Source organism: Thermothelomyces heterothallicus, assembly GCF_042370625.1.
Source record: "Thermothelomyces heterothallicus CBS 202.75 unplaced genomic scaffold P884_scaffold_8, whole genome shotgun sequence".
Taxonomy (NCBI): domain Eukaryota; kingdom Fungi; phylum Ascomycota; class Sordariomycetes; order Sordariales; family Chaetomiaceae; genus Thermothelomyces; species Thermothelomyces heterothallicus.
In genome coordinates this window covers 291,748-311,525 of record NW_027192569.1, presented here as the reverse complement: position 1 = coordinate 311,525, position 19,778 = coordinate 291,748, and the positions used below count along the sequence as shown (strand labels likewise).

Sequence of the window (19,778 nt, the reverse complement as noted above, 5' to 3'; positions counted from 1 at the left end):
AATCGGATACAAACTACGGGCGACTGTCTCCAAGCGAAAAAAAAAAAGAAAGAAAGAAAGAAAAGATAGAAGAAGACATGGAAACCCCTTAATGCGCCGTACATCTGTGGCCCATCCAAAAAACCGTGATCCGTTCGCCTGTACTGCTAGAGACAAAACCCAGCCTATCTGCCCTACCCTTCTCTTCTTCACCCGGGAACAAAGCCCGTGCATATTCACAACCGACTTGAAAAACAGAAATCACCAGAGAGCATCGCGGTCTACCATCTGGGTCAGCTCTGGGCTTGAACCAGCCCTCCTCCTCCCACTCGTCTTCCTCCTCCCATACTCCAGAGGCGGCGGCGACGACCCGGTCCACACGGTCGAATCGAGGCCCGGACTCTCCTGGGAAACGAAGAAGAAGGGCACGTCCGACGCGGGCGAGATCTCGTACGGCGCCCGTCGGTGTACCGGCTTCTGCTGAGGCGACGTGAGCGGCGGCGAGGGCTCGGGGGCGACCCGCGGCGACGGATGTGCCGGAAGACCCGGCGTCATCCCCCCTATATGGGCGACCGCGGGGCTGAACCGGGGCGTTGCAGAAGGGGACGGGTACGGGTACGGGAGCGAGACGATGCGATTGTCGGTGCGAGCGCCTCGGCGGCGGCGGCGGTGTCGTCGCAGCCGCAGGGGCAGCACGTCCTGCCGGCGGGACGAGGAGGAGGGGGAGGAGGACGAGGAGGCCAGGGGTGAGGTTGCCGCCCAGGCGGCCCCGAATGCCCGGCCGGCCGGGTACGCAGCGTGTATCATGGCGGCGAGGAGGACGAGGGCGTCGTCGAGAAGAAAGGAGGTGATCTGCGAGCGAGCGAACGAGCTGGCCAAGCCGTCGGCGAAGACGGCGATCCGCACGGCGGTCCGAAACAGCAGGAGGCAAGAGATCGCCTGGACGGCTGGTATCATTTAGCATATGTGGCCAACTGGCCCAGATCCGCCGGCCAAGCTGGGCGAGTCTCCAATCAACGTACATATCCTGAAGTATTTGAAGCGCCTGGAGAGATAGACGAGAGAGTATCTGTCATCGAGGATGTAACGCCGGTGCTCGAGTCTGTGCCGGAAGTAACGATACATGCTCAAGAAGGCCAGGAGATTGACCGCCTGGACAGCGAGGCCGGTTAGGAGTATGATCAACCCCTGGGAGACCTGACGGGCACCGTCAACAAAAAAGAAAAAAAAAAAGAGAAAAAAAAAACCCTGTCCCAACGCCTCCTCGCGGGCATGGGGCCGTTTATTACCTCGGCAGCCGTGTTCGCGGTGGAGGCGAATCCGATCCCCACCGACTGGAAGGAAAGAGCAGAGATGTCGAGGACGAAGAAGAATATGTTCAGATAGACGGGGTCCGAAACCAGCTGGAATTCGGGCCCGTAGATGACCATGACATGGGGAAGAACGAGGTTCGTAGCGGACCCGAGCAGGATGGCGCCCCAGTGTGTCCCCACGAGGTAGACGGTCGAATAAGCATCGCTGGCCGGATTAGCGGCTAGCAGAACCCTGCCGACATGGCCGACGACTTCGACAAGGAGTGCCGCCAGGAGAAGCAGAGAGAGGGGTACGGTTCGGTACCGAAGCGCTGCGTATATGACGGGCGGGATTAGGGCGCCAAAGGCAGCGAGCATAAAGGCGCTGCCCGCCCGCGATGCTCCGTACGGCGAAGAGCCCGGCGGGTTAGGGCAAGCTTCCCCGGAGCAGTCTCCGACAGCCAGCATGGTGCCGGGCAGGTTGGTGACGCCCTTCCTGTCCTCAACAGTGGCGGCCGGATGGGGACCGGCATCGGCTCGGCATGGCCTGGGAGCCGGGGCACATGCGACGCGTGAGAGGCTTGGGGAGAGGGGAGGAGAGGGATTTCAGAAGCGAGTCGCATGGGGCAGCAGGACGGTAGAACACGTAGATATACAGAATACTCGATACTCTCCCTCCCTTTCTCTCTCTCTCTCTCTCTCTCTCTCTCTCTTTTTGCCGTTTGCGGTGCGGGTCGTGCGTGTGAAGTGGCGCGGACCCGACATGCTGGACAAAGGCGCTTAAAATGCAAGGCTGAATCGCGCGAGAAGGGAACGGGCGTGATGGTTGTTGGAAGGCGAGGGTGAAAGCTCAGGCCCTCGGCCCGGTTTGTTGTCGGCTACTTGTTGTTGTCGGCTACTTGTTGTTGTCGGCTACTTGTTGTTGTCGGCTACTCCGTGGACAAGAGGCTGAATGCCGGTGACAATCATAGGCAACCCGCGCCTGAGCTTCACAGAGCCCTCCCCATTGCCCGGAACTGTACTGTATTGTATGTACGTACATACATACACACATGCACTCATCTCGCCCATTTCTTTCCCTGGAAAGAGCCGGTGATACTGGCGTCTAATACACATGGGGTCGTGGGACGGAGCTGGATTCAGCCATGATTCAGCGATCGAGCTGTTGACGGGGCCATCGCCGAGTCTTTTCGCAAAGGGAATGGGGATCCATTCGGGCGGACGTCTAGGCTTCTGTGTTGGTGGTCGGTTGGCGACTCTGATCGCGACGGGTTTCCGTACGTTGCCGAGGGCCAAAGGACCTGCCTCGATTGGCCATTTGGCCTGCAGGTGACAATCCTGTTGGTTGTTTGTCCCCAAGCTGCTACCGCACACCCCCATCTAGAGTCCAATCGGGAGCCTGTGTCGCCAGTCGGAAGGGGTCGAGTCGCAGTGTATCAAAGGGTCCGGCAAGAACCTAGCGCAGTTGGCGTCGGCAATGTCCGAAGCTGCATTCTGCACAGTACGGAGGGGCACTGCTGAGGCATCAACTGGCAGTCTTTCAGGCAGTGTTCAATTCGGGAGAAAGCTTTGTTCGGGAATAATGGCCGCCTCTCCGCACCGTACATAACAAGGTACAATTATCATATCTAGATCATATCCAGTACGGAGTACAGTTATCCATTGAGCTACAAATGCAGGCTCCTAGATTTTGTTTGCATGATGAGCGACGAGGAACACCAGAAAAGGGTGAGAAAATTGGAGAGGAGGACGAGGAGGAGGGAAAATAAGGAAGGAACAATATCGAAAAGACTCCCTGTAATCCGTACTTATACTAATGTTACGGTCAGAGTGTTGTTGATAGAATTCCAAGTTGTCTGGGTCGACTGACCCGACCGCTGTCCCGGCCTTTTAATGCCAAGCGGCTACGCTAAGCTTAACTTAATCGCCTGTTCTCCCGTCGATTCGTCAAACATTCCGGTTGATCCACTGCATACGTAACTACTGTGCACTAGCCCAGGTGCAATCAGTGGCAGTACGGAGTACCGAGGTACGCTAGGTAAGGTAAGGTTATTTCGTAGTTGGAGGGTGCGAGCTAGCGTTGCACACGTGTTAGATGCACTGTGCCAGATAATGCCCCCAAATCCTCCGGTTGATCGTCGTGGCTGCTTGCTTGCACCATCCAGGCTAATCGCCACCAACATGCATTTGCGGACACGCCCCCACGGTTCTCCCCCGGTCCGCCATTTGCGCAAAAACATTGTCAAATACGAAGGCTGTGGTCAGTTCGAACCAAGGAATACTTGGATTACAGAAACCTGCAGAGTACTTTGAAGGACTAACGAGACGCAAAGGGGGCGGGGGGTTAGAGTTCCACCCGTTCTGCAATATCCGACGGTCCCCGACACGCTCTCGAACGCAACACCCCAGATGGGACAACCGCGGTTGCCCTGTCGGTCATTTCCATCATGGGGATTCATGGCTCAAGCCTGTCGCGGCCGTCCGCGCTTAGCGTATGCGGGGAATCAGACGATCTCTCGGCATGCAGGCCTACCAAGGCAATTGGGCGCCTATGCACCGCTTTGCCGCCGCCTTGCACCAACAGACGCGCGCATCAACGGCCTGGGCAGAGAGATAGCTGATGACTACGCCCTGTTGAGAGACAGTTACGGTGTGTTTTGCCGGGAGTTCCTCAAAGCAGCCGTGCAGCGGTTGTTGGTCGCTGACGCCTTACACTTGCACTCTTCTCCCAACACTAGAGGCCCCCCAGCACCCCATCGTCCTTGTCCATGGCCTCCTTGGTTTTGCCGAGCTGAAGCTGGCCGGTTCCTACCTGCCCAGCATTCAATACTGGCGTGGCATCAAAGAAGCGCTTAGTGCCAACAATGCAGAAGTCATCACCGCCTCGGTGCCCCCTAGCGGTTCCATCGAGCAGCGGGCGGCCAAGCTGGCCAAGGACATCGAAGCCCAAGCCCGTGGCAAGAGTGTCAATATTGTGGCTCACAGCATGGGCGGCCTGGACGCCCGGTACATGATCTCCCAGCTCCGGCCCGCCAGTGTCAACGTCAAGTCACTCATCACCGTGGCCACTCCGCATCATGGCAGTCCCTTTGCCGACTATCTCATCGAGAGCATCGGGCCGGCCTACTTGCCTCGCCTGTATGACCTGTGGCAGCGGACGACGGGCTGGGAACCGAGCGCCTTTTCCCAGCTGACGACGAGGTACATGGTTGAGGAGTTCAATCCTAAGACCCCCGACAACCCAACGGTACGCTACTTCTCCTACGGCGCCATGGTCAAGCACAAGCCGCCCCTGCTGAGCCCGTTTCGCCACTCTCACCAAGTGATCGAGGAGCGCGAAGGACCGAATGACGGCCTTGTCAGTGTCGAGAGCAGCAAATGGGGCACCTACAAGGGCACCCTGCTGGGTGTCAACCACCTTGACTTGATTAATTGGAGCAACCGGCTCCGGTTCACGTTGCAGAAATGGATGGGTCATCCGCCGTCGTAAGTCAAACTTCGCCCCTCGCTGGCTTGGTCGTACCATCTTGACAACCTCCCTTCTGTCGTAGCTTCAATGCAGTAGCCTTCTATCTCGACATAGGCGACATGCTTGCCAAGGAAGGGCTCTAAGTCAGCCGGACTTTTTTTTTTCGAGTCGGGCCCTCCTCAACGATGCGCGGGTAACTTATCACAGTACCTTCCCAGGTCTCGGGACACCGGTTCGCTTCAAATCACACCTCGTGCCGGAATGTTGCATGCTGCGAGGTCATTTACGAATGGCTGCTCTCATCGTAGGACCGGCGCTTAAGGTATTGGACCGGCCAACAGTAGTGTCCCGTAGGACATGTGCCACCATTTTTGCCATCTTCACAACGCGAGGTGCCTCTTATCGGGTATCTACGGAATATAGCCATTTCAATACAAGGATACAATGCTTGAAACATGTTGGCACCTTGTCCCTTACTACTACGGAAAGGGAAGGGCCGGGGACGTGGGAGATTAGGCGTCTGCCGAGGATTATCAGGCAGAAAGAAGATATGGGAGGGAGAAAGAAAGAATCCGGCATGAACATGTAAAGAAAATAGAAGTCGAAATGAAGCGAGGGGCGGAAGGAACCGACGGAAAGAAAAGAGAAAACGGGAGCCAAGCTTGTCTCCCGTCGATTGGCCGCTCTAGATATCCGTATAACAACCCCTCGACAGGCAGTATGCTGTACTTGGCCTACCCTGAAAGCATAAACACGTGGTGGCTTGCATCGACGAAGGCAATACTCCACGACGCCTTTCAACGGCACATGGCTGGCACCTGCCGGGCATGGTCGTGGCACATACACCCTGCCAAGAGGGGCATGCGATCTCCATCCAATGCGATGGTACATTTGGGGGACGCTTTGAGCTCAGTACTATCAGTAAGGGCTAGACGAACTCGGAGCCACGGCGATGCGGTCTGTTCTTCCAAGTCACAAGCCGTCCGAGTCTCGTCCCGCCATCTGAGCACGCTGGTGGTGAGCATGCCTCGATCTGAACGGAACCTTGTGAAGCGTGGTGTTTGTAATTCTCATATACAACCGCAAATGGTATGTACATACGGATAGAGACTGTTCGGCCCAAGCCGGCGGCCTGGCATCCAGGGCGTCACGACATCAAACTCCAGCAGCGGTCCGCTCGACACCCGGCTGTTGGCGGCATGAACGAGATGGAAATTCAAGCGAACTCCCTATTTTGGATCCACTCATTCCGGCCAATACATTTTAGGCTCACAAAGGCACAACTGCCTGAAGCACTTGGGAAGATGTCAGGACGTTGAGGGGTTGGTTGTACGTAATGCGCCTGCCAGACCGAACCCCGAGTCGATGCCGTAACCATGCGAATGAATTCCTCGGGGAACTTTTGCCTCTCGGGGCCTGCTTGTTAGTGCATGTTGCTCAAGCGTCCGTACGGAATAGGGCCGAGCATGTCACCTTCACTAACCCGTAAATGCTCTCTCTCCGTCAAAAACCTACCGCGTTTACTTCAAGGCGATGCCGGAGTTAACGTGACACAGTCTCCGCCCAGTGACCATGCCTTTGCATGTTGCGCTGGCTGGAATTGGCCGAACGTGATGTGGAGCCTGGCCCGTGCAGGTGAGCGATCGTCACGCGCTTTCCCGGATTTGTATCGAATAACTAGTTAGTTATAGCTTCCCCTCAGGAACGATCGCAACCCCCCTGTTGCGTACCGCTCCCGGCTCTGGAGCGCTTGGCTTTTGCTGCTTTCCGGATTGGTGTGGCTAGCTTGCCAAGCTCACATCTCACCCAGCCTGCAGTCCTTTCCTGCCAAGTAGCCAGAGGCCCGGAGTCCTCTCCCGGTTTTGGATGTCTTGCGTGTTGGGCGATCGGTGATGAAAGCCACAGGCGAAGTGCACAAAACATGATCGTGACGACATCATTTGACTACCTCTCCCTCATGGCGATCCCATTGCGCTACGGAGCGGTTGTACGGAGTACGCATATCGCTATCTCTGACTCATCAAGATCATGATCATCATCATCGTCCTATACTATACTGCGTTTATGTATCGCAACCTGTTTTTGTCAGGCTGAAGCCCGACCGACAATCCGGCCCCACGGTCCCGGTCCCTGACAGCCACGGCGGCCAACCTCTTCCGGATTAACACCTCATCCCAAACGTTAACGTTAATGAAGAAATGGCCCACGTCCTCCTGGGGCCTTGTCCTCCGTCCTCCGCCTCTGCCGCGCCCGCTCCTGTCCGGTTCGCTGGTGCGGGTTGTATATGTTCTGCTATCAACTTCCCCTCACGAATATCGTACAAGAGCACTACTAGATCAGAGACAAATGGCCATGGCGGTGAGGCGGCGATCATCCGAGCTTGGCACCTTAATTTTTTTTCTCCTTTCGGCATTCCTGGGAATCCAATCCCTTCCTCAACCATACACTAGTCACCTGAGACTTGGGCCGTAACCCGAATGCGTTTTTGGGCCCCGCCCCGACCCGTCAGCACTCCCCTCCGCTGCCGTAACCATGCGCGTGGTCATGACACTACATCCTCCACGGGCACTACTCCTCTTGGCACGCCTTTGATTCTCGGCGGGGAACATCTGCGATTTGTTCCTTGTCCCACAACTGGCTCAACTGGCATGGTACCCGGGTATGGAGCTGGTCCCGCCCCTTCCTTGCCGAGAGCTTCGTGAAAGTACTACACCGAGAATACTTCCTCAAATCCTCTCCCTCTGACCCATCTTTTTGAGCCGAGATGCTACCGTCCAACACACGTTACGACCGCCAAAGCACGATGTCTGGATGCTGCTACCTCACCACCTTCTTCTTCCTGGAGGGCCCTCTGACTTTCCGGAGGGCGGGGTTGCCTCTGAATGGTCAGAGCCGTCGGGGTTTGAGGAGGGTTCCCAAGACTTGCTCGCCCTTTGCTGTTGTAACACAGTGAATGAGTCTCATCCCATGTTTTTGTATCATTCTCGTGTCACTTTTCTCCGCGTTGCTGGATGGGCAATGCGTACATAAGGGTCGGGAAACCCCGATCCTGGTCTCAGACGCGCGACAGCTGTAAGGGGCATCTGTATGTCTTAATCGTCCATTCCAGAAACCCTCATCTTGGTGTCTCCTTCAAAATTCCTTTGCGTCCAGAAGAAGCAACCCCCCCCTTTTCCCCTTTTTGTCTTGTTGTTCTCATTGCCTACCTTATCCTCCTTCCGTCCCTTACACATCCCCGCCGACCAGCCCGCTGCACCGCGGGCCGTCCTAGCCGAAACCATGCGGTTCCTGGCCATGCTAGCCGCTACGGCAGCCATGACCGTCGGACTTGCTGCTGCCGCATCGTCTTTCACACCGGCGAGACCACCGGCGGTCCCGCTAGCTGTGAGGTCGCCTTACCTGAACGCCTGGCTTCAAGGCGGGTCAGGACACACCCTCCCTGGCGCCTGGCCCCGGCATTGGACGTAAGAGGCACCCCGGTTTTGGTTCCTGTTTTCTTTCCGGTGCTCTGGCAACTCACCAGTCTCGCAGGGGGAGCATTCTGGGCTGGCAAGGTCTCGTGGCCGTGGATGGCGAGACTTACAACTGGATGGGCGGCGCGCCGGGCCCAGCCCTCGTGGACCAGGTCTCTCTCGAATACACGTCGACCAAGAGCATCTTCACCTTCGATGTGGCCGGCAAAGTCACGCTGACCGTCACCTTTCTGTCGCCGGTGTACCCGGATGACATGGCGCGGCAGTCGCAGCAGCTATCCTACATCTCCGCCAAGGTCAAGTCCTCTGACGGCAATTCTCACAAAGTCCAGATCTACATGGATGTCTCTGGTGGTGCGTTTTCTTTCTCTCTCTCTCTCTTTCTTTCTTTCTTTCTTCGTTCCTTCCTTCCTTCGTTCCTTCCTTCCTTCCTTCGTTCCTTCTTTCCTTCCTTCCTTCCTTCCTTCCTTCCTTCCTTCCTTCCTTCCTTTTTTTTATTGTTGCCGCCTCCTATACACTCGTCCTCCGGACCCTCCCCTCCTCACTAACTCCTCCGTCCAGAATGGGCTAGCGGAGACGCTTCCCAAGTCGTTGAGTGGGACAACGCCAGGTCTGGCGAGATAGTCTACCACAAGTTTTTTCGCCAAACACAGGAAGAGTTCAAAGAAGCGGGTGAGATTGCCAGCTGGGGCAATTGGTACCTGGCCACCAGTGCCGATGACGGCGTAAGTCAATCCCCGTGGCGGCGTCGACTGGGGCGATGAGACCTAAAACAGCAATTAAAACTGGGAAACAACACGCGCAACAGTTGACCTGGCAAATCGGCGCCGACACAGCGGTGCGAGGCCAATTTGCGGACCACAGGGTCTTGTCAAACGCCAAAGAGTCCAACTTCAGGCCGGTGAACGATCAATGGTAGGACCCCTTTCTGGTATGGCGAGATGCGTACCTTGGACCCCCCCGGGACTGACGATCCCAGGCCAGTATTTGCCTTCTCCCACGATCTGGGCGACGTGGAAGCATACGAGGTGGAGCGTGTCTTTACCCTCGGTCTGATCCAGGACCAGGTCATCAACTTCGCCGGCAAGAGCGGCCAGTTGGAGGCGGTGCCAGGCCTCTGGTCATCCTATTACAAGGACCAGGTCTCGGCACTCGTCGCATTCTACAACGACTACCAGCACGCCATCGAAGCATCCGCCGCCCTCGACGAGCGGATCCGGCGCGACTCGGAGGCTGCTGCCGGAGCCGACTACGCCATTGTCACCACGCTCGCCGTCCGCCAGACCTTTGGCGCGCTCCAGTACGCGGGCACCGCCTCCAAGCCGTACATCTTCTTGAAGGAAATCAGCTCCAATAGCGACATCCAGACCGTCGACGTCATCTTCCCCGCCTACCCCATCTTCATGTATCTCAACGCCAGCCTCGGGAGGTACCTGCTCGACCCGCTCTTCGAGAACCAGGAGAGCGGGGCGTATCCCAACAAGTATGCCGAGCACGACCTCGGCACCTTCCCGGTAGCCAGGGGCTACCCCGACGGAAACGACGAGCCGATGCCCTTGGAGGAGTGCGGCAACATGATCATCATGACCCTGGCCTACGCCCAGCGCACTGGCGACACTGCCTACCTCTCGGACCACTACCCGATCCTGTCGCAATGGGCCGAGTTCTTGATAGAAGAGTCTCTCATTCCGGCTAATCAGCTGAGCACCGATGATTTTGCGGGAACTCTGGCGTACGTGTCCCCCTTTCATATAGACTAGTACATACACAATATGTAGTCCATAAGGTATGCATGCTGACTTCATTTGACTTCATACCGCCATTCAGCAACCAGACCAACCTGGCCATAAAGGGCATCATCGGTCTCAAGGCCATGTCCCAGATTGCCCAGTTGACAAACAACGAGGACAAATATGGGGAGGTAGCCGACAGGTACCTGAAGGGCTGGAAAGATCTGGGCATCAACACCAAGGCAGATCCCCCGCACACGACCCTCAGCTACGGAGATGACGGCAGCCACGGTAAGTAAACACGCACCACTCGGTGCTCCGTATCCCTCCTCTTGATTCGGCTCATGCTAAGTTCCCTTCCTTTATTTTCCCTTCTCTTTCTCCCTTGTTCCCAGGCCTTCTCTACAACATCTACGCCGACAAGCTGCTCGGCCTCCACTTCGTCGACCAGTCCGTCTTCGACATGCAGAGCGAGTTCTACCCGACGGTCGCAAGCGACTACGGCGTCGCCCTCGACACCCGGCACACCTGGACCAAGAGCGACTGGGAGATGTTTGTGGCCGCCGTGTCCAGCCGGTTGACGCGGGACATGTTCATCTCCAAGCTGGCCCGGTGGGTGGGGACGACATCGTCCAACCGGGCCATGACGGACCTGTACGACTCGGTGACGGGCGGCTACCCCCAGAACGGGCCGACCTTCGTTGCGCGGCCCGTGGTGGGGGGTATGTTTGCTCTCCTGGCCTTGAATCGCGAGTAGGTACCTTAGGGTGCTGGGTGCGGTCTCGAAGGTGTCGCTCGCCGCCCTGCACCGTCGGGCCTTGGGGTTGGTTATTTTATCATCATCATTCTTATTATTACTGTTTCTTTCCTTCTTTCTTTCTTGCATGTGCTTTTGGAGTTTCTGACCGTCGGAGCCTGATTGAGAGATACCATACACACGAAGGTCTGGCTAGCTCAGAACGATATTTTTTTTTGTTCCCTTTTCGCCATTTCTATCATTATTGACCAAATGAATCGCGCCATCGATGTATAGACATCAGCCGAGTCCTCAATTTTTTTTTTTTTTGACCACAGAGACTACCAATGCCATGGTTTAAGTCCTTGATCATGATCTGTGTTTTGGGAAGCAGGCGATGCACTCCGTGCTACAAGCCGCCCCAGAGGGCTGTTACGCGGGAAGAGAGATAGGAAACTCTTGGGAGCATCAATGATTGTCCCTCATCTTTGAGAACCAAGCTTCTGTCTTGACGAATGAATCCGCACGATTCCAATAGAAGGTTGGGCGATCTGGAGATGATTGGGCAGTTTTCCTCATGCTGCAGCGACCCCGCCCATGGGAGACGCTATGGCCTCTGTACGACTCGAGCGGATCGTGGGTCGAGAACGACAAGTACTGCAGTAACAAGGCACTTCTATGCATCCGTGTGGGGTGCCGGGGAGGGGCAATAAACCGCATGAATTCAATTTCTGGCAACGTAACGTCAACGGCTGTTGTTGTTTCGGACGACGGAGAGAAAACAAAAAAATTCCACGTATGGTCCCATTTAGATAGATTTTGTGTCCTTTGTCTGGATGGATTTTGGGTTTTGGTCATCTTGAAACAAATCCCTCGAGACGCTGAACCAGCAGGTCAAACCCCACTGGAGCTTGTTTCGCAGGCGGCTCTCAGCCAAGCGTTAGTGAGCGACTGCTGGGCACGCAGTGACGAAACGACAGAACCCGACCACATCTCCCCACTTGCAACCGCTCTGCACCGCTGGCCATCCTACTCCCTGCAGCACCTAACCAACCTTGATCGCGCCCCTCACCAGAATTGATACGAGGAATAAGTGTTTGTCGACCAAGCGACGGGATCTCGCAAGGTTCAGTACGGCAGACTTCGTCCAGCGGCGTTTGCTTGCGGATTATAGTCAAAGCGAGGACCGGGTTGACTAGAAGTCGAATCGCTCAACCGGCTAACAGCTAGCTACTCTTGAGAAGTTGCGCAATCATGAACCCTCATCAGGCAAAGAAAATCGACATCAAGGTGAGTCGCTCTCCCGGCTACGTTGGCCCCCCGCCATCACCAGGGAGACAATGCTGTATTTTTTGCCTTTCGGCCGTTCTCGCACCTAGCCAGATCTGCGAACTAACACGCCCCGACCCCGCAGTCTCTCTCGCCCGACGAGCAGCGGCTGTTCCGGCTGTATGGCAAACTCCCCAACCGCAGCGACCACCTTGCCAAGCATCTGAAGGAACGCAAGTACTTTGACAGCGGGGACTATGCCATGAGCAAGGCCGGAAAGGGCGACAGCGTCGACACGGGCGCCGTCGGAAGCCAGCATCCCGTCCCCGAGAACATCCCCCATCTCTCTAGCCCGGTTAGCGGGGCCAACGGCATCAGCAGTCTTCTGCACGCCCACCATCAACATCACCCGAGCATGCAGGCCGGCAGTCCCGTCAAGGAGAGCAGTTTCTTGAACCGTGAGACTAGCGCGGAGGACCTCGAGGCGGACAACAAAAACGAGGACCAGCCCTCTAAAGAGTCAGACACGGCAACCCAGGCGGCCGCTGGCGAGCAACAGGAACTTCCCGTCCGTCGGTGAGCTGCGTCGCCTCAACGGAAGGTTAAAGGACGTGTCGAGTTGCGAGTCGTCGCCGTGCCCTGTGTTGCCTTGAGAGGCTCTTCTGCTCTCCGATTTCAAGACCATGCTTACATCTTGCTTCACACAATCCGTTTTCGGAGTGCTGCTAGTTAAGCAGACATTCCGGTCCATTCTACGACAATGAGGAAGACTGATTGTGGCGTTCGGTTGGGCTGGGTCTGGGGTGATTGAGTTTGATAATGAATGACAAAGAAACACGGATCGGAGAACCGAGATCGTTACGGCCGTCATTTTCCGAAAGTTATTCCGTTATTGGCACGGATGGGCAAAGCACTTGGCAACCTTCCTTCACCGAACCGGAGCCGATCGTTATGGTTGATTGCCAGCCGCTCGCCTCCGCCTCCTCTACAGTTTCGAGGGCCGAGGCCGAGCACTCAACTGCGAGAATTGGGTCCCGGGAGGTTGTCACGCGATTGAGGATGAAAAGGAAACATTGCGTATATGGAAGCTATCGCTTCATGATCGCTTTTTTTTCTCCTTCGTGTATCTGTATCAAGATGTATGCTTCCCTGATCGGTGGCAAACACACTAAGTTCCAAGGCTGTTAGCAAGGCGTGACCCAACCTGGAATCTGTGCGATGCGTCGCTCCGAACCTTGCTCGTTGGAGCAATGCGAAGAAGGAGGGCGCCCGCGACCTCCCGCCGTGGACTGGCTCTGCGGACTGGCTCTGCGGACTGGCTCTGTGGACTGGCCTCTTTCCCTCGTACGGCGCTGCCTCCGCAATCAGTCCGCTCTGGCTGCCCAATGCTCAAGGATTGAGACGACCCGCTTGGGCAGCGACGAAGGCACGTCGGGCGCGCCTGTGTATGTAACCCTCTCAGAGGTCGAGCGCCTTTTTCGCCATGGCGAGCACGCCCTCGTATGTCTTGTTGCCTCCGATGAAACCAGAAGCGTGCACGAAGATGGAGCCGCTCGCTCCACAGATCCCATCCAGCTCCTCATCGCGGAAGCCCCTCCAGGCCTCAGGCAACGGCTTCCTGCTCTCGAACGAGTCCTTGGCGACTGGTACACACTGGATCCTCCACTTGGAATCCGGGGTCGGCTTTTCCGGATACAGCACGTACAGGACTTTCCCGCCCTCGGGTTGCTCCTCCTCCAGACTGTAGAGGTGATCCTTCCACGGCGCCGACTGGCGCTTCAGCACCATGATGCGGCCCTGGCTGTCGTGCTCCTGACGCGCAGCAAATGCCTCGGCGACCACCTCCCGCGCGGGCAGCCATGCTTTTGTGAAATAGTCCAGGTCGCGGTCAAACTCCTCGCCGATGCGCCGGCTAGCCAGCTCGAACCTCTTGTCCTCCGCCTCTTGCGCCGCGGCGGGGTCCTCGGGGACGGGATCATTCCAGTTGGGGTTCAGCCGACCCACCATCGCGCCCAGAGTGAACCCGCCGTCCGAGAACTTCTTCTGTAGGCCGGCCGCGGCGAGCGCGGCCGGGTCGTAGACGCTGATACCGTTGTCATGCGCGTCCAACGCCTCAATGAAGCTCTCGTACATCTTGCGCCATACCAAGTCAACCTGCTCGCTGTCTTCGGCCTGCCCCAGGCGCCGGGCAATAACCTCACGACCAAAGTGCATGTACACCAGCCCCGCGCTGCTCAGCTTGGTCTGGCGGCCGGGAAAGGAGGTGCCAAAGCTGCGCTGGTGGTGGTCGAAACGGTTGCGCGCGGCGTCGTACTCGCCGCCGACGTCAACAACCGTGTGGCACTCGTCGAGCAACTTGGGGTCGCGCGTGCGCACGAGCTTGGCGCCCGAGTAGGCGGGGACGTGGGTGCGCAGCATGTAGACGGCTAGAGCCTCGTCGGCGTGGAAGTGGCCGTTGTGCGTGCCGATGGCGACTACGCCGTTGTCGGTCTTGAGCCGCTTGGCTGCGTTTTCGGCCATCTTTAGGACGAGCGAGCGGAACATGCAAATGGGCCGGATGCTTTGCTGGAGAGGGCTGGAGCAGCCAAAAAAAAAAAAAAAATGCTCTTTGCCTGTTCCTGGTCGGAGAATTCTTAAGTTTTGTCCAAGGACTGGTATGGAAATCTACCAAACGCTAGTGTAATCCACACACTACTATGTAGTACGTAATACCCACTTCTACATAAGTGGGCAGGGACTCATTAGAGATGTGTGCCGTCGTTGAGACTTCGTATGATTCGTATCGAGTAACGTATGACCCCGTTACGGAAGGTAATCTACACGACAATTTCACTGGTGGTTATTCCTCTGCAAGGACTGTGCACAGTTGAAAATTACTGCTTTGTTACGGCCTCCTTACACACATGCACCGAAAAGGGTAACCGTTAATACATGCAACGCGCCCATCCAACACGATGACAATCAACGCCTCGGCTCCCTGTTTCTCACCCACGCACCCGCTTTTCCGAACACAAGCACAGGCCGCCGCTTTGCCGGTTTCAAACGCCATTGGAATTCCTTTTGGATTCGCATCGCCCACAAAGATTCTAATCACAAACTCTAACGACCAGTTCAAGCCCACAAACACACGCACATATATCCAAGCGCTGCACATGGAAGTCGCTGCGCGCAGCCGGCTCGACATGAAGGTCAAAGCCGAGGAGGATTCCGGCGATGTCCGAATGGGCGACGACAAGCCCACGTACCGGTCTTGGAAGAAGAAATACCGCAAGATGCGCATCGTGTTTGACCAAAAGATGCACGAGGGCGAGGAGCTTTATAAGCTTGAACAAAAGGCTCTGGCCACGGCCAAGAGGCTCGCGGTACAAAAAGAGTAAGCTTTGTTGCCGTTCGATTCGTCTGCCGCGCGGTGTCCCACTGACGCTGGACACTTCATTTCAGTCGATTGCTAGATATTCTTCTCGATGTCAACAACTCCGGCCAAATACCGCCGAGCAAGAGGATAGACCTCAGCCTCGACCCGCCCTCCGACGACGACGCGCCTTGCCTGGACATCGACCGGCCATCGACCCCCCCGCCCGAACCGAGGCCGGAGAAGTCCTACAAGAAGCTCCTCAAGGAGGTGCCGCATTTTACCTTCGCGTCCGCTGCCGAGCGCTTCCCAGAACTCCTCGCCGACCTCGAAGCCGGCCGAGACTCGCCCGCGGATCCGGCGCAGGGCCAACCACACCCACCTTCCTTCCTCACAGCCGACGACATCGACAACTACATCTGGGAACTCGACACTCACCTCGCAAACGAGGACGCCGCGGCGGGGTCCGGCAAGACGGACACGGCTCCGCTCCCCACGCTCGCCCCGCTCGCGCGCGCCGACCGAACTTCCAATCCCAAAGACTCGCAGCGCGATTTCGCCGCGCGCAACCCGACCTCGGTTTACAACTGGCTGCGCAAGCACGCCCCCAAGACGTTCCTCCAGGACGGCGAGCACGACAAGGACGGCGGCAGCGGCGGCAGAGAGAACGGCGACGACGGCCATGCCGTCGGCTCCAGCCGCCGGGTCAAGGGCGAGCGCGCGCCCCGTGGGACCGGCGCCCCGCGAGCCAAGCGCGCCAGCGCAGCACATATCCGTACCACAGGTGCGTCGGGCGAGAGCTTCGAGGACGTCGATGACGAACACGGCTACGCGGGCGGCCCGGGGACGCCGAGTGCTCCGGGATCTGGCAGCGCGGCGGCCAAAGGCAAGCGAAAGAGAGTCGTGGACGACGATCCCGGGTACAGGCCCAAGGGCGGCTCCAGCCGGCCGACCAAGAAGAAGCGCAAGAGCGAGGGGCCCGAGCGGACGCCGACGGCCAAGGCAGCGTCGCGAAAGAGCGAAGGCGCTGGCTGAATGGTCGGGGAACTGACTCAAGATGAGCCCTTCACGTTAACCCCTCTTCGGGCACGTCTCCTGGGAACAGATATGCATGATAACCGCGTCACCCCTAATGAGACGCGGAAGCCCTATACATGCTGTGATTTGGGGACCCCAGCAGCAGCCGACTTTACGCGTGGCGCAGGGTTAGATTGGACGTCTCTGGTAGTTGATCGGCACATGGGTACGGGTCCGCTATTTCGCTGTTTTCTCTGGCTTGTATCATTATGGCAGTATAACGAAGAAAGTCTTCTTCTCGACAGGCAAAATCCAGCAAAGTTACGGAATCTGAGATGAAAATGCCACTGACTGCCTCTCGGTTCCAAAACTACCCGCGACGCCGCAAGCCTACGTACAAGCATGAGATCACCCAAAAACATCATTTCCTGAACGGTCCCTGGGCCGTTGTATATACAAAAGCGTCAAGTCCTCTCTTGCCCCTATGGGAAATATACACTGGGAAACTGATGCGGGAATTATGACAGAAATGCCCCTATAAAAACGAGAATGCATGGCCAAATCGATGCTGATATGCAATCTCAGATACCCCCAAACAGCCAAATCTGGTGGATCAGCTCACCGGGACCTATCCATCCGGATGTTTGTCTGGCCAGCAAATATGACTGCCGGGTGTGTCCACAACGGGATCCGCGCTTGCTACCACGGAAGTCGAGGGCCTAAAAAGCTCCGAGAGGCTCCCAACCGGCATTTGTTGATTTCGTTCCTCGGTTTAGAGCTTCTCCTTGAGACTTTGCTTCAACCTCCTCTCGACGGCGTTGAGGTACTCGCTTGTGGTGACATAGTCCTCGCGGGCAGTCTTGCCGCACGCAAGCGCCAAGTCCTTGGTCATGATACCGTCGATGTCGACGGTGTCAATGCAGGCTTGCTCCAGGCTCTCGGCAAAGGCGATAACCTCGGGAGTCTCATCGAGCTTGCCACGCTGAATCAGGCCGCGAGTCCAGGCGAAGATGGAGGCGATGGGGTTCGTCGACGTCTCACGGCCCTTCTGATACTCGCGGTAGTGGCGGGTGACGGTGCCGTGGGCGGCCTCGGACTCGAAAGTCTTGCCGTCAGGAGTAATGAGAACCGAGGTCATCAGACCCAGGGAGCCGAACCCTTGCGCGACGATATCGGACTGAACGTCACCGTCATAGTCTGCGGGCTGATTTAGCCTCTGCACCCTCCTTACCGGGCGGGCCGGTCCTCAAGCGGTTGGTTCATGACTTACTCTTCAGCGCCATGACGTAGCCACCGCTGCTCTTGATCATCTGAGCGACCATGTCGTCGATCAGGCGGTGCTCGTACCAGATACCCTTGGCCTCGAAGTCGGCCTTGTACTGGGTGTCGTACAGCTCCTGGAAGATGTCCTTGAAGCGGCCGTCGTACTTCTTGAGAATGGTGTTCTTGGTGCTCATGTAGAGTGGCAGGCCCTTGTCGAGGGCGAGCTTGAAGCTGGCGTGGGCGAAGCCGGCGATGCTCTCGTCGGTGTTGTACTGAGTCTGAGCGACGCCGCCACCGTTCTTGTACTCGAACACTTCGATCTCTTGCGGCTCGCCATTGGCAGGGGTGTAGACCATGCTGAGCTTGCCGGGGCCGGGGACGACTATGTCCTTTGCCCGGTACTGGTCGCCAAAGGCATGGCGGCCAATGATGATGGGCTTCTTCCACCCGGGAACGAGGCGAGGAATGCGGGGGATGACGATTGGCTCACGGAAGACGGTACCGCCAAGGGCGTTGCGGATGGTGCCGTTGGGGGAGAGCCACACTGTCGGCGACCGCGAAGCACACGTTAGCGGGTATGGCCATACCAGATTGCGACAAGCGGAAACAAGAAGCACGTACTCTGCTTCAGGTTGAATTCCTTCACACGAGCCTCATCGGGGGTGATGGTGGCGCACTTGACGCCGACCGAGTACTTCTTGATGGCTTCAGCAGCATCCAGAGTGACCTGGTCGTTGGTCTGGTCGCGGTACTCGAGGCCGAGGTCGTAGTACTTGAGGTCAATGTCCAGGTAAGGGTAGATGAACTTCTCCTTGATATCCTTCCAGATGACACGGGTCATCTCATCGCCGTCCAGCTCGACGACGGGGTTCTTGACCTTGATCTTGGCGGGGGCGTTGGTCGCCATTGTGCGGCGGTTCAGGCGCGAGTACGCAAAGACAGGGACGGCGCGGGGCACGGAAGAGGCGGGCGTGGCACGGAAGCTGCTAGAGGCTGTGTTCAGGGTGACACGAGACCAGGCAGATGTGCGAAGGAGGGAAGCACGGAACGTGGCGGCGGCGGCGGGCGACATGGTGAAAAGAAGAAAGGGGGGGAAACAGGGAGAAGTAAGTAGTTGATGCTAAAGCGGGTAAGGGGGTCGGGGCTGTCGAGACGCGCCGGGTCGGGCCGCCCGAAGACAACAGGCAGGTCGGCCTTTCGGAGCTGAAATTGGCAAGTGGTGAAGAGTGCCGGTGAACGAGAGCCGAGGAAGCAACCGCGATGCCAGGTCAAGTAGGCTCTTGATTGGGCACGTCGGGTGGGCCGCGGCAACTACCTCCGGCAGGAAGGAAGAGGCCACACGGCGGCGTCTGAGACTGGGGAACCCGGCGCCAGCCGCAGCGCGAAGCACACTGTATGGTAGTGGTCGCGACACAAGACTGCCGGCTTTACTTGGCGGAGTTCGGAGAGTCGTAGTAGAGAGATCTACTAGTAGAAAGAGGCGATGTCAGCTGCGAGGCCCAGGAGTGTGGTGGAGCGAGGGGCGATCAGTGGGATGATATAATCCGTACACGTCTGGTCAAACGGAATCAAACCCTGCCAGATGCAGGAACCTCAGCCTCGAGCCTAATTCGGGGCCGTGGCACTTTTCGTGCGCTGTCTGCTCTCGGCTTGAATCCAGGTAATTGGGGAGATGCAGACCAATTTGACAAAATTGGCGTTTGTCGACACCTGGGTAAAACTCTTGCCGGAAACCGGAGGGCGAGGGCCCTGGGATCCCCCACATGGACCCCTGGCTTCTGGCGAGACGTGGTTAAGTGTGGAGCATGCAAGCGAGCAGATTGCGGGGTCGTCCGGAAAACAACTCATCCGAACTGCCCTGATGGCCCGAGCCGGCGGCGATAAGGGTCGGATATCGCCGGGAATATGTAATCTACGGGAACAGCGGCATTCTTGAACAATCCATCAATCGCAATGGTCGCCAACATTAAATGCGAAGTGGGGGACCTGTCAAGGTGGCCCAAAAGAGGAGGATATGATGGTGATGGTTTTTCCTCATTCGTTTCGAGTCCGTCATGCGTGGCAACGCATAGAACAAAAGGGCCACGAGCAGCACGACTTCGCTTCTCGGGCCTTTAACTAAGGGCGATAGCCCCTCCCCCACTTTGCGTCATCCCAGGCTCTGAAAAGCCGTCTCTTTTGAGCGGAGCCTCACCCAC

General features: G+C 57.2%; 8 protein-coding genes across 8 annotated transcripts; 5 read left to right on the top strand and 3 right to left on the bottom strand.

Annotated features, from left to right (window-relative positions):
- Positions 1 to 115: 115 nt before the first annotated feature.
- P884DRAFT_221765 (uncharacterized protein) lies at positions 116 to 1,739 on the bottom strand (the record flags this gene model as incomplete). The annotated part of the gene is made up of 3 exons (XM_069439499.1): positions 116 to 926; positions 1,002 to 1,176; positions 1,269 to 1,739. 3 exons carry the CDS (start codon positions 1,737 to 1,739, stop codon positions 241 to 243), a joined length of 1,332 nt encoding a protein of 443 aa, XP_069298430.1. The 3' UTR covers positions 116 to 240.
- Positions 1,740 to 3,728: 1,989 nt separating this feature from the next.
- Positions 3,729 to 4,761, top strand: P884DRAFT_276811 (Alpha/Beta hydrolase protein; the record flags this gene model as incomplete). Its single annotated transcript, XM_069443002.1, has 2 exons — positions 3,729 to 3,921; positions 4,010 to 4,761. The coding sequence occupies 2 exons, from the start codon at positions 3,729 to 3,731 to the stop codon at positions 4,759 to 4,761; spliced, it is 945 nt and encodes a 314-aa protein (XP_069298429.1).
- Positions 4,762 to 8,019: 3,258 nt separating this feature from the next.
- Positions 8,020 to 10,700, top strand: P884DRAFT_197958 (uncharacterized protein; the record flags this gene model as incomplete). Its single annotated transcript, XM_069438107.1, has 7 exons — positions 8,020 to 8,204; positions 8,272 to 8,567; positions 8,775 to 8,938; positions 9,022 to 9,128; positions 9,193 to 9,945; positions 10,041 to 10,234; positions 10,339 to 10,700. The coding sequence occupies 7 exons, from the start codon at positions 8,020 to 8,022 to the stop codon at positions 10,698 to 10,700; spliced, it is 2,061 nt and encodes a 686-aa protein (XP_069298428.1).
- Positions 10,701 to 11,933: 1,233 nt separating this feature from the next.
- On the top strand, positions 11,934 to 12,528 carry P884DRAFT_197973 (camp-regulated phosphoprotein/endosulfine conserved region-domain-containing protein; the record flags this gene model as incomplete). The annotated part of the gene is made up of 2 exons (XM_069438112.1): positions 11,934 to 11,969; positions 12,094 to 12,528. 2 exons carry the CDS (start codon positions 11,934 to 11,936, stop codon positions 12,526 to 12,528), a joined length of 471 nt encoding a protein of 156 aa, XP_069298427.1.
- A 119-nt stretch (positions 12,529 to 12,647) lies between these two features.
- On the top strand, positions 12,648 to 13,271 carry P884DRAFT_124518 (uncharacterized protein). Its single transcript, XM_069437172.1, has one exon. The coding sequence runs from the start codon at positions 12,768 to 12,770 to the stop codon at positions 13,134 to 13,136; it is 369 nt and encodes a 122-aa protein (XP_069298426.1). The 5' UTR covers positions 12,648 to 12,767; the 3' UTR covers positions 13,137 to 13,271.
- P884DRAFT_258308 (metal-dependent protein hydrolase) lies at positions 13,108 to 14,548 on the bottom strand. The gene has a single exon (XM_069441222.1). It carries the CDS (start codon positions 14,490 to 14,492, stop codon positions 13,407 to 13,409), a length of 1,086 nt encoding a protein of 361 aa, XP_069298425.1. The 5' UTR covers positions 14,493 to 14,548; the 3' UTR covers positions 13,108 to 13,406.
- A 582-nt stretch (positions 14,549 to 15,130) lies between these two features.
- Positions 15,131 to 16,335, top strand: P884DRAFT_276807 (IEC3 subunit of the Ino80 complex, chromatin re-modelling-domain-containing protein; the record flags this gene model as incomplete). The annotated part of the gene is made up of 2 exons (XM_069443001.1): positions 15,131 to 15,321; positions 15,390 to 16,335. 2 exons carry the CDS (start codon positions 15,131 to 15,133, stop codon positions 16,333 to 16,335), a joined length of 1,137 nt encoding a protein of 378 aa, XP_069298424.1.
- A 754-nt stretch (positions 16,336 to 17,089) lies between these two features.
- P884DRAFT_198185 (uncharacterized protein) lies at positions 17,090 to 18,652 on the bottom strand (the record flags this gene model as incomplete). Its single annotated transcript, XM_069438129.1, has 3 exons — positions 17,090 to 17,514; positions 17,588 to 18,124; positions 18,202 to 18,652. The coding sequence occupies 3 exons, from the start codon at positions 18,650 to 18,652 to the stop codon at positions 17,090 to 17,092; spliced, it is 1,413 nt and encodes a 470-aa protein (XP_069298423.1).
- Between the last annotated feature and the right edge of the window lie 1,126 nt (positions 18,653 to 19,778).